General features: G+C 44.0%; 1 protein-coding gene across 1 annotated transcript; it reads right to left on the minus strand.

The window, feature by feature from the left end:
- Positions 1-8927: 8927 nt before the first annotated feature.
- On the minus strand, positions 8928-11805 carry FAM170B (family with sequence similarity 170 member B). The gene is made up of 2 exons (XM_003278157.4): positions 11598-11805; positions 8928-10132 (listed from the first exon to the last, which is right to left on the minus strand). Exons 1-2 carry the CDS (start codon positions 11707-11709, stop codon positions 9393-9395), a joined length of 852 nt encoding a protein of 283 aa, XP_003278205.3. The 5' UTR covers positions 11710-11805; the 3' UTR covers positions 8928-9392.
- Between the last annotated feature and the right edge of the window lie 487 nt (positions 11806-12292).

A 12292-nucleotide genomic window follows, 5' to 3' on the forward strand; every position in this document is an offset into this window, starting at 1 on the left:
ATAGAATGACTGTAAATTACTCTTAAATGGTTCAACAAAAGTAACAAGTTTATCTATAATATGTATTGTATAATATATATATGGAAAGAGAGACAGAGACACAGGGAGAGAGAGGCAAAAGGGAAAGTTGGTAGATCTAGATAAAGAGCATATGGAATTCATTGTACTATTCTTGCAACTTTAAGTTTTCATTTTTTTCAAAGTAAAACTTAAAACCAAAACTTGTTTATGACTTTTATGATATCTCAATGTTTTTATATATATGCTGCTCATAGGCATCATGTAATTATTGATCAGTATCATACATATTACATTATTTCATCTATTGTAAGGTACTATTAATTATAAAGTGTTTCCTCCCCATGTCAAAGACGTTACAGTAAATATAGTTCTGATGTTTTGTGAATCCAAGCAGGAGACTTAGGCTTCAGGAAAATTCCCATTCTGCATTCTTAATAACTTAGAAATAAGGGAATAAGACCTCTGTAAGTCCTGTACAGAGACACAAAGACTCCCAGCTTGGAGCAAATCTAGACTAAAAGTGTTAGAGAAGCAATGGATTGTAACCAAAGTCTAGGATGAGCTAGTCTGACACTGGTGGCAGTTTGACTCCTGTGGAGGTAAAGGCATCAAGCTCTATCAGCATGCGACTGCTGTAAGGCTCTGACTCACTTCCCAGCCCTTGGTATGACAGCCCATCACCCATCAGGATAATCTGAATGGCATTCAGTTCCATATTCACAGAAGAGCAAATTGGTTTCACAAACACCCATAGTCACATTAAATTAATGTTGTTAGTTTGAGTTTTATTGCTGTTTGTAATTGTGTTTAATTTACACATTTGGTTTTTGTTTTGCACTTGTAAAGCGACTATAAGCTTAGCTGTTTGTGTTTGTGCTGCTTTATTTCCACAGCAATAGCTGAAGTCAAGGCAGGCTCCATAGGAATGTTTCTTGGCCTTTGAAAAGAATAGTAGTCAAGTTTGCCAAACATTGCTTTAGGAAATTCTCACTCTCTTTTCCCTAGACTGATGGCACCCCAGCTCAGTAGTCCTTGAGGCTGTGCTTGGAGGGGCTGCAGCAAGTCCAGAAGCAGACGGTACATAAATCCTCAGGAGTCAGGAGTCATTTGTGAGCCTCTTCACAGGGTCCTTGTGCTCAGCCCAAGCTAGGTGTTAGCATGGCCCAGTGCAGAGCAGCAGGTAACACACACACACATACACACAAATGTATGCACACACATGCACACATGGGCTCTGGCTTCTGGTACCCAGGCTGTGGGCTGTAGACCTGACATTTTCATGAATCTCTTTACTCTGTCTTTTCTACAGCTCAGCACATCCTCTTTGTCCCTGTGCCCAGCTCATTTTTCTGTGGGACCTTCTGGTCACAGGGAGGGAAGTATTTGAGGCTGAAAGTAGCACCACATGCCCACATGCCTGACTCTTTCTGCAAAACCCTCTGACATGGGCCCACATCACCCTCTGTTCTCAGGCCAGAGACCACCCTGTGTTTACCAAAAGTGGGTTGCTTTCTCCCAAATGCATTTATGCTATTACCAGCATTCACATCAACAAATGTGGGCAGAGTGCTCACCGCGTGCTTGTGCCCCTAAGGACCCCACCTGGGAAGGCTCCCTACCTGAAATGTGGACCTCCCTGAGCCTTTATGGCTGCTGTCTTTCTGTCTCTGTCTCCTGTTCTTCAGAATCTATATTCATTTTTTCAGGTTGCCATAATCCACAGGCCAGGTGGCTTAAACTATAAAAAATGTATTGTCTCACAGTTCTGTGACACAGTCGGAGATCAAGGTGTCACTGGGTTGGTTTCTTCTGAGCCTCTTTTTTCCACTCGCAGATGCCATCTTCTCCCTGTGTCTTCATGCAGTCTTCCCTCTGTGTGTGCCTAGGTCCTAATCTCGTCTTCTTATAAAGACTCTGGTCATATTGGATTAGGCCTTCCCATGTGAATTTACCTCTTTAAAAGCCTTAACTCCAAATACAGTCACATTTTGAGGTGCTAGGGATTAGGATTCAACATATGATTTTTTTTTTTTTTTTGAGACAGAGTCTCGCTCTGTCACCCAGGCTGGAGTGCAGTGGCATGATCTCAGCTCACTACAACCTCCGCCTCCTGGGTTCAAGTGATTCTCCCACCTCAGCCTCCCAAGCAGCTGGGACTACAGGCACCCACCACCATGCCCAGCTAATTTTTGTATTTTTAGTAGAGATGGGGTTTCACCATGTTGGCCAGGCTAGTCTCAAACTCTTGACCTCAAGTGGTCCGCCCACCTCGGCCTCCCAGAGTGCTGGGATTACAGGCATGAGCCACCATGCCCAACCCTCAACATATGAATTTTGGGAAGACACAATTTAACCCATTACTGAGCACCACAGAAACCCTCATGAAAGGTCTGTCAGGACTCCACCATCTTTGACATGACCCTCGTTTTCCCCCACAATCCCCCTTCCAGGACCCCATTGTGATGTCACATTTCAGGTCAAAGCATTACATGTTATTCTTAACATCTGCCACTTCTCTCTTCCCACCTCTATCTGCCTTATTGAACTTCATCTTTCCTTCATCCTCTTCAACTTCCACTTCTTCTTGTATGGTCCTGTTGATGCCATCTTGTTTCTGTCCCCAGACTCATCATCTTTACCCTCTGTCAACTGAGTTCCCACCCTGGTTCTCTCTCAAGATCTTCCTCTCATAGCTTTCACGCTTGGTGAACAATGAGGACACATCTCAAAAAGAATGGTGTAATTTAATTGCCTTGAGTTGGCTGGGCCATCATCTATTATAAAGTGCTCTTAAAATTAAAGCTAATTTAATTCTCGAGAACTAAGGATTAAGAAGTTAAGAGCTGGGGTTCTCACAATATGGCTTGCAGACTACAAGTGTGAACTGAGGAGGTCCCCAAAGTCACTTCTTACTAAGGTAATATTTTGTTTGTTTTTTTTAGAGAGAGGGTCTTTCTCTGTCACCCAGGCTGGAGTGCAGTGTTGCAATCACAGCTCACTGCAGCCTCTACCTCTTTGGTACTAGCCATCCTCCCACCTCAGCCTCCCCAGTAGCTAAGAGTATAGGTGCACACAAAGTAATGCTTGATTAAATGTTTTATTGCCTTTTTATTCTAAAATCTATACTTGATCAATATAGAAAATATAAAATAATAAAAACTACAGAAAAAATAAAATCAACAATTACCAACTAAAAATAATCACTTAGATATTTCATCACTCTTGCAATATTTCCTTTAATAGCTATTTATCTAGTGGATGGAATATTTTCCATGTTATTTCCTAATTAGTCATGTCTAATATAAAAGGAAGTTCTTGAAATCCACCTTATATATCAATCCTTTGATTATTTTTTCCATAATTTTAATTAATTCATTTGCACTTTCAAAGTATATTATCTTTTTCTGAAAATTATTTTCTGTCTATTGTATACAACATTTCTGTTTCATATCTTATGCATTGGTTGTAACTTCTAGAACAATGTCAAATAAACATTGTAATGCATGACATTTTTTATCTGATTTTAATGGAAGTACATGTAGATATTTTGCTCTTTTGTTTGAGATATTCTATGTTATCTAAAAAAATCTTATTCTTAGTTTATAAGGAACTTATTACACGAATGGTTGTTATACTTATTATATGTCTTTTAAATTGAGATACAATTCACATACTACAATTCAGTGGTTTATGGCGTATTCTCAAAGTTGTGTAACCATTGCCACTAATTCCAGAACGTTTTCATCACCCTAAGAAGAAATCCCATACCTGTTAGCAGTCACTCCCATTCCTCCCCTTCCCCTGAATCCAAGGCAACCACTAATCTGCTTTCTGTCTCTATAAATTTGCCTATTTGAATATTTCATTGACATAAAATTATACGTTATGTTACCTTTTGTGTCTGGCTTCTTTCACTTCACAGGTTTTCAAGGTTCATCCGTATATAACGTGGGATCAGTTCTTCATTTTATGGCTGAATTATATTCCATTGTATGGATATACTATATTTTGTTTATTCTTTCATCATCTGATAAACATGTAGGTTGTTTTTACTTTCTGTATTTGGCAAATTATGTGTATTATGAATAATGTTGCTGTGAATATTCATGTACAAGTTTTTATGTGGACATATGTTTTCAATTCTCAGAATTTACACCTATGTTTTCTCTAAGAGTTTTATAGTTTTGACTACTACAGTTAGGTCTTTTTGATTTTTAGGGGTTTTTTTTGTATATATTGTGAGGTAGGGATCCAACGTCACCTTTTTGCATACAGATATCCAGTTGTCCCAGCACAATTTGCTGAAAAGATTATTCTTTCCCCCATTAAATTATCTTGGCACTCTTGAAAAATCAACTGACTATAAGTGCATTGGTTTATTTCTGATTGTTTTTAATATCTACTGAGATAATCATAAGAATTTTCTTTCAATACGAAGCATTGTTAGAATTAATAATTTTTAACTATCTTTAGTCAAGAGATGACCCAAATTGAGTTATGATGAAATACTCTTTATTTTTGAGACAGAGTCTCACTCTGTTGCCTAGGCTATAGGAGTGCAGTGGCACAATCATGGCTCACTGCAGCCTCAATCTCTGAGGCTCAAGTCATCTTCCACCTCAGTTTCCTAAGTAGCTGGGACTACAGATGCGCACCACCATGCCTGGCTAATTTTTGTATTTTTTGTTTTTTGTAGAGATGGGGTTTTGCCATTTTGCCCAGGCTTGTCTCAAACTGCTAGGCTCAAGCCATCCACCTGCCTTGGCCTCCCAAAGTGCTGGGATTACAGGCGTGAGTCCACCATGCCAGGCCAGTCATGGTGAATTATTGTTTTTGTAGTCTGTTAAACTAGATTAGCTATTATGTTGTGTTAATAAGTGAGATCAACATATTGCCTACTTTTTTAGTGCCATCTTTTTCAGGCTTTGTTATGAGGTTTATGTAGGTTTTATAACATGAGCTCCATCTTCTATGGTTTTGGAAAATAAAGGGTTTAAAGTGGTTCATAATTTAAAATGTTTGAGGTCCCCGACACCTCTGGAAGGAGTTCCCTTACTATTGTCTGTGAGGTCCCAGGTATCTGCAAAATTATGTGTCTAAACCACAAACGAATGTTTAACTCAGTTGAGTTTCAGTTATAATTAAAGAACAAGTCACAACCTTAAGAATAATGTTATTCTCTTCTTCCCCATTCATGTCAGCTGAAGTTATCCTTTACATTAATAGTTTGCTTACCCGAGGTTGCTGTCATCTTTCATTTTTCCTGAAGACTCATCATGTTTCCCTTCATCTGCAGCTGCTGCTACTTAATCTAAAGAAAATGCAGCCTGTGCAGTTGATATATTTGCTTTCCTAAATACCTTGCATCTATCTTTACACTGAAGTTTGCATCTCTGTGTGATGATTAGAACATAGGCTTGGAGCCAAGCTGGTGTACACCAGCCATATGACCTTTGTATGGTCTTTGCTTACTCACCAACAAAACACGGACAATAGTCGGATCCACCTCATTGGACTGTGGAGAACACTATATGATTTAGTATTCATAAAGTGTTTAAAACGATGCTTTGCCCTTAGAATACAGAATTTAGCACTTAAAAACACTTGTCTCTTAAAGGCTGAAATTTCAGAGCTTAGATATTATGCCTCTTTTCAATTCCCTCCCATACCGATTTTTTAAAAATAAAACTATTCTCCTCGTTAGTAGTCACTATTTCTGGCTCAGGAGCCTCTCCTTCCCTTACAGTGTCCCTTGGACTTTACCTGCCTATGAAGCCCCCCCAAACACCAGATAGCTCTTCCGAGAAGAGTTTCATAAAACTGGGGCTGTTTTTACTTCCTGTTGATCCTCAAGCTCCTTTCACACCAAATTCAAAAGGTTTGTGGCCTCTGCTGCACCTTTAAAAGGCTGTTAAGATATCCCCACCGCTGATGCCCTTTCTAAGATGATCTCATGACTTCCTGCTGCACTTGCACCAGCAGAAGGAATGCATCCCACATGAAGCCCATGGAAAGCACCATGGCCACAGCTCACCACACACAGGCAGACGACCACTCTTCTGAGCTCCACACCCTTACGACCAGCTCCCTTCTGAATATTTCTGTCTCAAGCTCAGCTTGTTCAAAGGTGGGTTTATCAGCATCCCAAGCAAACCTTCTCCTTCTCCATTGTCTGCAAATGGCTCTGACATTTTGCCACCCAGAAAAAAACCCTAGCAGTCATTCTGGATTCCTTCCTCTCACCATCCTCATCACACACTGGCCACACTTTATGGTTCAGTCTTCTAAATTTCCCCTGAATTCACCCTGCCACCCACACTTTAGCTGAACCCCTTGTCACCAACGATGCTGGCTCTCATCCATTCTTGACCCTTTTCACCAGAGTGATCTTCACAAACGCAAATCTGACTTCAGATTTCTCCAGAGCCCCTTGTAGTTTTCAGGATGGATGGTCAAGTTCCCTAATTTTGACCCCAAAGCCCTATGTGACTAACTGCCCATCTGCACGCAACAAGGAGCTCGGAGCCGCCCTAGGCCGGTTTCTCCATGTCAGCTCAGCTCCCTCTCTCCTGCTTGGCTCCTCTCCTTAGATTTCCCCATTTTTCCACCTTATCTGTCTCTTCCTTTCTATTGGATCATTTCCATTGGCATAAACTTGGTCTCTCCGCCATCTTTATCCAGCTACAGCCATTGTTGCTTTCCTTTCTAATCAGAGTTGCCTGCAGAGATGTCCAATGCTTACCTCCAGCAGTTTGTTTCGTGTCTGCTGCTGAACAGTGCCCGTCTGACCTCTGCCCTTCTCAGCTGCTGAGACTGCTCTCCTCAGAACTGTCAGCAACCTCGTGCATCAAATGAAATGCGCTGTGTCCTCAGCTCACTCCAACTCTCCTTAGCATTCAACACTGCTCACCACTCCTGAAAATTATCTTTTCTTATTTTTGTTGACTTTGAAGAAAATTCCTAAGAAATGCTCCTCACTCCATTCCTCCCTACTTCACAGGGCTCACCCTAACTCTACCCCAGCACCCTAGTTAGTGTCATCCATCCACTGTTGTGCTTTTTCAAAATGGTACCATTTATTTGCAGTTAACTTTCTCATTTACATTTCCAATCTAGACTTATCTTCTAAATAACATGAACTTCTCACTCAACATCTCTGCTCAAATGTGCCATTAGCATTTAGAACTGACCATGTCTCAACTCACCTCTGTCACCTGCCTCCCAGCACTTATGCCTGTATGTCTACATGCAGACACATGCTGATATGCACGTTCAACACAGACATGCATGCTCACACATAAACACTCTCACACACACACTCATATGGAAATCACCCTCCAAATTTCCCCATATCAGTTAATGCACAGCCACCCACACTTGCTCCTCCTAGGAACTTGGGAATCCACCATGACAAACCCCTTTCTTCTACCCCCACCTGCAGCCTTCCCCAAGGCCTTTGGATTCTATTCCCCAAATAAGTCCTGAAGGCATCCATTCTTCTTCTTGGCTTGGGATAGCCTGGTCCAAGTCACCACCATTCCTGGCCTGGACTTCCTCAACAGCCTCCTAATTGATCTCTCCACTTCTCATTTTCTTCTTTTGCTACTATCCCAATCCATATCCCACATGCTATGGAGTGAGCTTTTTAAAATATAAATCTGATCATGTCACTTCTTAAAACCATCCACACTTAGAATAAGGCATATGCTAAGGCAGCGTGATTGGGAAAGGACCCTCTGAAAAAGAGATATTTAAGCTGCAACCTCAAAGATGAGAACGGGGACAGCCAGAAGAGAGACAGACAAGGGTGCGTTCTACTTGGGGAAGACAGCAAGGGCAAAGGCCCTGAAGCACGAACGCTTGAATCCTTTAAGGAAAGAAAGGGGCCCATGTGGTTGGAGCACGGTGAGTGAGGCACAGAATGCTAAGACATGGTGTGGAGAAAGTAGCAAAGGGCCGGCCACACAGGACCCTTTAGGTCATGAAATGGGAACTTTCATAATTACGTTACATGCACACCCTCAGGCTATAAGCTCCACAGAGCAGCATCCATGTTTGCCTTTTTCCCTTTGTTCACTTATTCCCCATGTCCACTTCAGTGCCTGACACATCTTTATAAACTATACGAGAGACAAATACCCCCAGCATTCCAGCCAGATCAAGTGGCTAACAATTCCCCAAATGTATCATGTCTGTTTCTTCTCCTCACAGCCTTGTTCTTGTCTAGCTCAGTGGTTCTCAACCAGGGGTGATTTTGTCCCTAGGGAACATCTGTTAATGTCTGAAGACATTTGTGATTTTCACAACTGTGGGGCAGGGGATGCTGCTGGCATCAGATGGGTAGAGGCCAGGGATGCCAGTAAACATCTTGCAGCAGACAGGACAGCCCACGCAGCACATAATTAGCATGCAGGGTCAACAGTGCTGGTTGAAGAACCCTGGTCTAGCCTTTCCTTTAAGCCCCTGGGAGCATCATCTTTTTTGGAAAGTTCTTTATCCTGATCAAACAGCTTGAACTTGGGGCCCCTCATCTAGGCTCCCCAAACCTCCTTGATGGCATTCATCCCCTTGCCTTGCAATTGCCCATTCTAACTGGAAGCAACAGAGGCTGGAGTATATCTTGCATCAGCATGTCAAACACACAGTGGTCCACGATTAATTTTTCTTGAATGAACACAGCCCCCTGAGACAGGGAGAAGGGTGAAGATGAATTTCGTGGCAACACTTAAAAATGTATAGTTGACATAGATGAACTCATAGGTCGGAAGGACATCCCCAGCCTCCTGCTCTGCCTTGAGAAGCTGCCTGTCTCCAGGTGTTTGTGCTAGTTTGTAACCTATGGAAATGGCAACTTCCCATGTGTCCAATACGACAGCATGGTTCACTCAATTAGTCACTGCATTCAATTTTGTGTTATTCAAGTTTAATCCCAAAAACATAAGACATAGAACTAGGGCATATGACAGATTCATAATAGTGAAAAAAATAGGGCTGAAGAGTAATTTGCTGTTGGCTGTCCTGTGACCCGCATCTACTTAGCAAGTGTGGACCTGCCTGCTCCACCAGCAAAAATAGAAATCCCTCTGGCCATGCGTTTGTGGGTTTCAGATGTTGTGCCTGCCATCAGAAACACTCAAAGCCCTCTTGTTTGGGTTTGGGTTTTGAAATGGACTCTGGTGGAGATGCTGTGCCTAGGGCAGGAAGGGGGCTCCTTCCAGTCTCCCGGCCCTCGCTGCTCTACACTCCATGCCTTTCCTTCCCCCTGACCCTGGTCCTCTCTCCCTGCCCTAGTGGCTCTGATACTGCAGGCTGGGGAAGGAGCAGTCCCAGGCACTGGAGGTGAGGGCAGGGTTGGGTATCTCCCCTCTGGCTCACTGCTTCTCCTGCTGCTGTGCTGAGAGCACCTCACCCTGGGGCCGGGAACATTCGCTGTTGTCTGAAGGACTCTGCTCCTCCTCCAGCTGTTGGTCATGTGCTTGGCCCTGAGCCCGCCTTCTCTCCAGCATCTCCTCAAAAAAGATCTGACAGCTGAAGCCCTCCCGGATGCCATGCTGGGCGTGCTCCAGCAGAGCGTCCAGGGAGGGGAAGACCCGGCAGCAGGCCACGCAGCGCAGCCCGTAGTTGGTGGTGACCAGCCAGTCCGGCGGCGCCCGCAGCTCCTGCAGGCAGCACTCCAGCAGCTCTGTGTCCTCGGGCTCGGGGCTGCAGTTGCTCTTGCAGGCTTCCAGGTCCCAGCGCAGATCGGTGTTGGAAGCCATCTCGAAGGAGGAGCCGTTCCGCCTCTGCCTCTTGATGAACTGGGCTTCATGGATGCGGGGCTTCCTGCTGACCGGCTCGAAGCCGGCCTCGGTCTCCCAGGCCACCGCCACGCCCCGCACGGTCTGCACGTGCGTGTAGAAGGCACACACACTCTGCGGAGCAGCGTTGTCCTCATCGCGCATGCAGGAGCAGCACGACTGGTATTGGGAGTAGGACTGGTACTCGGAGGACTCTGAGGATGGGGAGCTGCTCCAGCCCAGCATCCCCCGGGCCGTGGAAGTGAAGTAGAGGGCCTCCTCCCGGGAAATGGCAGGCCCCGGCCATGGGGAGGACCCTTCTGTCTGTATAGTCCCTGAGAAGCAGAAGGACATTGTCATCAGTGCCCCCCAAGGGATCAATGCCACATCTACCTTCAGGAGCTGCAGACTCTGAAAGGGTACAGGCTCTGGGAGCTCTTGGGCAAACACCGCCCCCTCTGCCCATTTCCTGAAAACATGAAGATGGTGATAATGCCTACTTCATAGGGTGTGGTAATGATTGAATAATGTATGAATGCAATCACCAAATCCTTGACTCTACTGAGAAAGACCATTAAATGGCGAATAAGAGAGTTATATACACATTAGGGATATGATGATAAGGATCAAATAATGTATTAGAGTAATCACCAAGCAAAAGACCATCAACTGGGGAACAGGTAAGCAGACTGACGTGCATCCATATGATGCAACCTGTTAAATCCATGAACCACTGAGACGTGCAACAGTACGGATGAATCCTGAATGCATTATGCTACATAAAAGAAGCCAATTAAAAAGGCCATGTAGTCATAAGAGAATGTGAACAAAAAGTAAAAAAGAATCCATGTAGTATATGATTTTATTCAGATGACATTCTAGAAAAGGCAAACTTTTAGGAACAGAGAACAGCTCAGTGGTTGCCCAGAGCTGGGGATGGGGTGAGGGGAGATTGGCCATAATAAGGCACAAGGGAACTTTTAGAGGTTCTGAAAATCTTCTTTATCATGATTGTGTTGGTGGTTCCACAAATGTACATGTGTCAAACTTCTTTAAATTGTGCATTTAAAATTGCTGAAGTCTGTGTGCATAAAAGACACCTCAGTAAAGCCCATTTAAAAAACAACACACACAAAGTGCCTTGGCCAAGCCACCCAGACCCACTGTCCTCTTCAACATTTGTGACCTGTCTTCACCTTCCCGAGGGGGGCATCTCACTACCTCCTTCAACACTTACTGTGCCCCTCTTGCTATGGAAGTGCTTGCCAAGTGTTAGCTCCTTTAATATTCAAAACAACCCTAAGAAATTATATTGTTAGGATTCCCATTCAACAGAGTAGGAAACAGAGGCACGGAGTTTGAATAAGAGGTGGAGCCATTGGGCCCCCAGAGCTGGTGTGACACTTAGGTGCTGCCCACATACATGTACCAGTGGTCTTCAAATTGATGTTCTATATTAACTTTCGTCATTTTGTTATAAAGGAATTTTTTATTTCACTACTTAAATCACAGGATTGACGTGTTGTTTTCTCAAATACACATTAAAATAAATACATAATTATAAACATTTTACATTTTCATCCTCATATCCCCTAAAAACACCTTATATACTCATAACAGCCTCAGTCATACCAAGTGTCCCATAAATATCAATTTCCTTTCCATCCACATCTATGTTTATGGTCAACACAACCATTTGGTAACAGTATCAGGAGGCAACCTGGCACTGTCCCTTCCCATCAGGGCTTCCTTCCCAGGGAGCACAGCTGGCTGACCTTCCAGGCCTTTCTTTTGACCTACCTGGCCAGAACACTTCCACACTTTCCTCGGTGGACTCAGGGCTGCTCAAGCTGAGGGTGGTCCCATCGGTTGGTGACTGTTCTCCCCTGTGGTCCGTGAAGTGGCATTTCATGATTTGAAATGAGTGCCCAGGGTCTCGGTGCTCCAGCTGTTCAGTGAGAGTTGGCTGGGGCTGTACTGAAGCCCTCCAGCTGGCCCCAGCCAGAGTGGACACTGAGCTCCCCATGGTCGCTAAGATCCTAGCTCTACTGTGTGACCTCATCGATGGCACTGGTCTGTTCTGTGACCCATGGCGAGGGCAGAGGCTGAGCCTGGATATCAGGAGAGGCTTCCCAACATGTTCTCATTTCCCCATGGGACCTCCTTTTCTGTCCTGTGTATTATCATGGACACACACAAACACAAAACACACATACTCTTAACTCCTTAGACACACATAAAAACACAAACACATAAACACAGAGACACTTGTACACACTTAAGCATGCATGGAACCGCTGTCTTTGTCCACCTGTGTGGCTTACAAAGGGATATCTGAGGCTGGGTGATTTATAAAAGAAAGAAGTGTATTGGGCTCATGTTTCTGTAGCCTGTACATGAAGCCCAGCATCTGCTTCTGGTGAGGGCCTTAGGAAGCTTCCATTCTCAGCAGGTGGGGAAGGGGAGCAGGTGTGTTTAGATCACATGGGTAAGAG

Source organism: Nomascus leucogenys, chromosome 18 (genome assembly GCF_006542625.1).
Source record: "Nomascus leucogenys isolate Asia chromosome 18, Asia_NLE_v1, whole genome shotgun sequence".
NCBI classification, from domain to species: Eukaryota; Metazoa; Chordata; class Mammalia; order Primates; family Hylobatidae; genus Nomascus; species Nomascus leucogenys.

Bases quoted from the DNA above. Each gene is read 5' to 3' on its own strand.
- FAM170B (XM_003278157.4), bottom strand. From the start codon at position 11,709: ATGAAATGCCACTTCACGGACCACAGGGGAGAACAGTCACCAACCGAT. The intron at 10,133-11,597 runs GTAGGTCAAAAG...TCTGCTTCTCAG, and splicing joins TGTGGAAGTGTTCTGGCCAG to GGACTATACAGACAGAAGGG.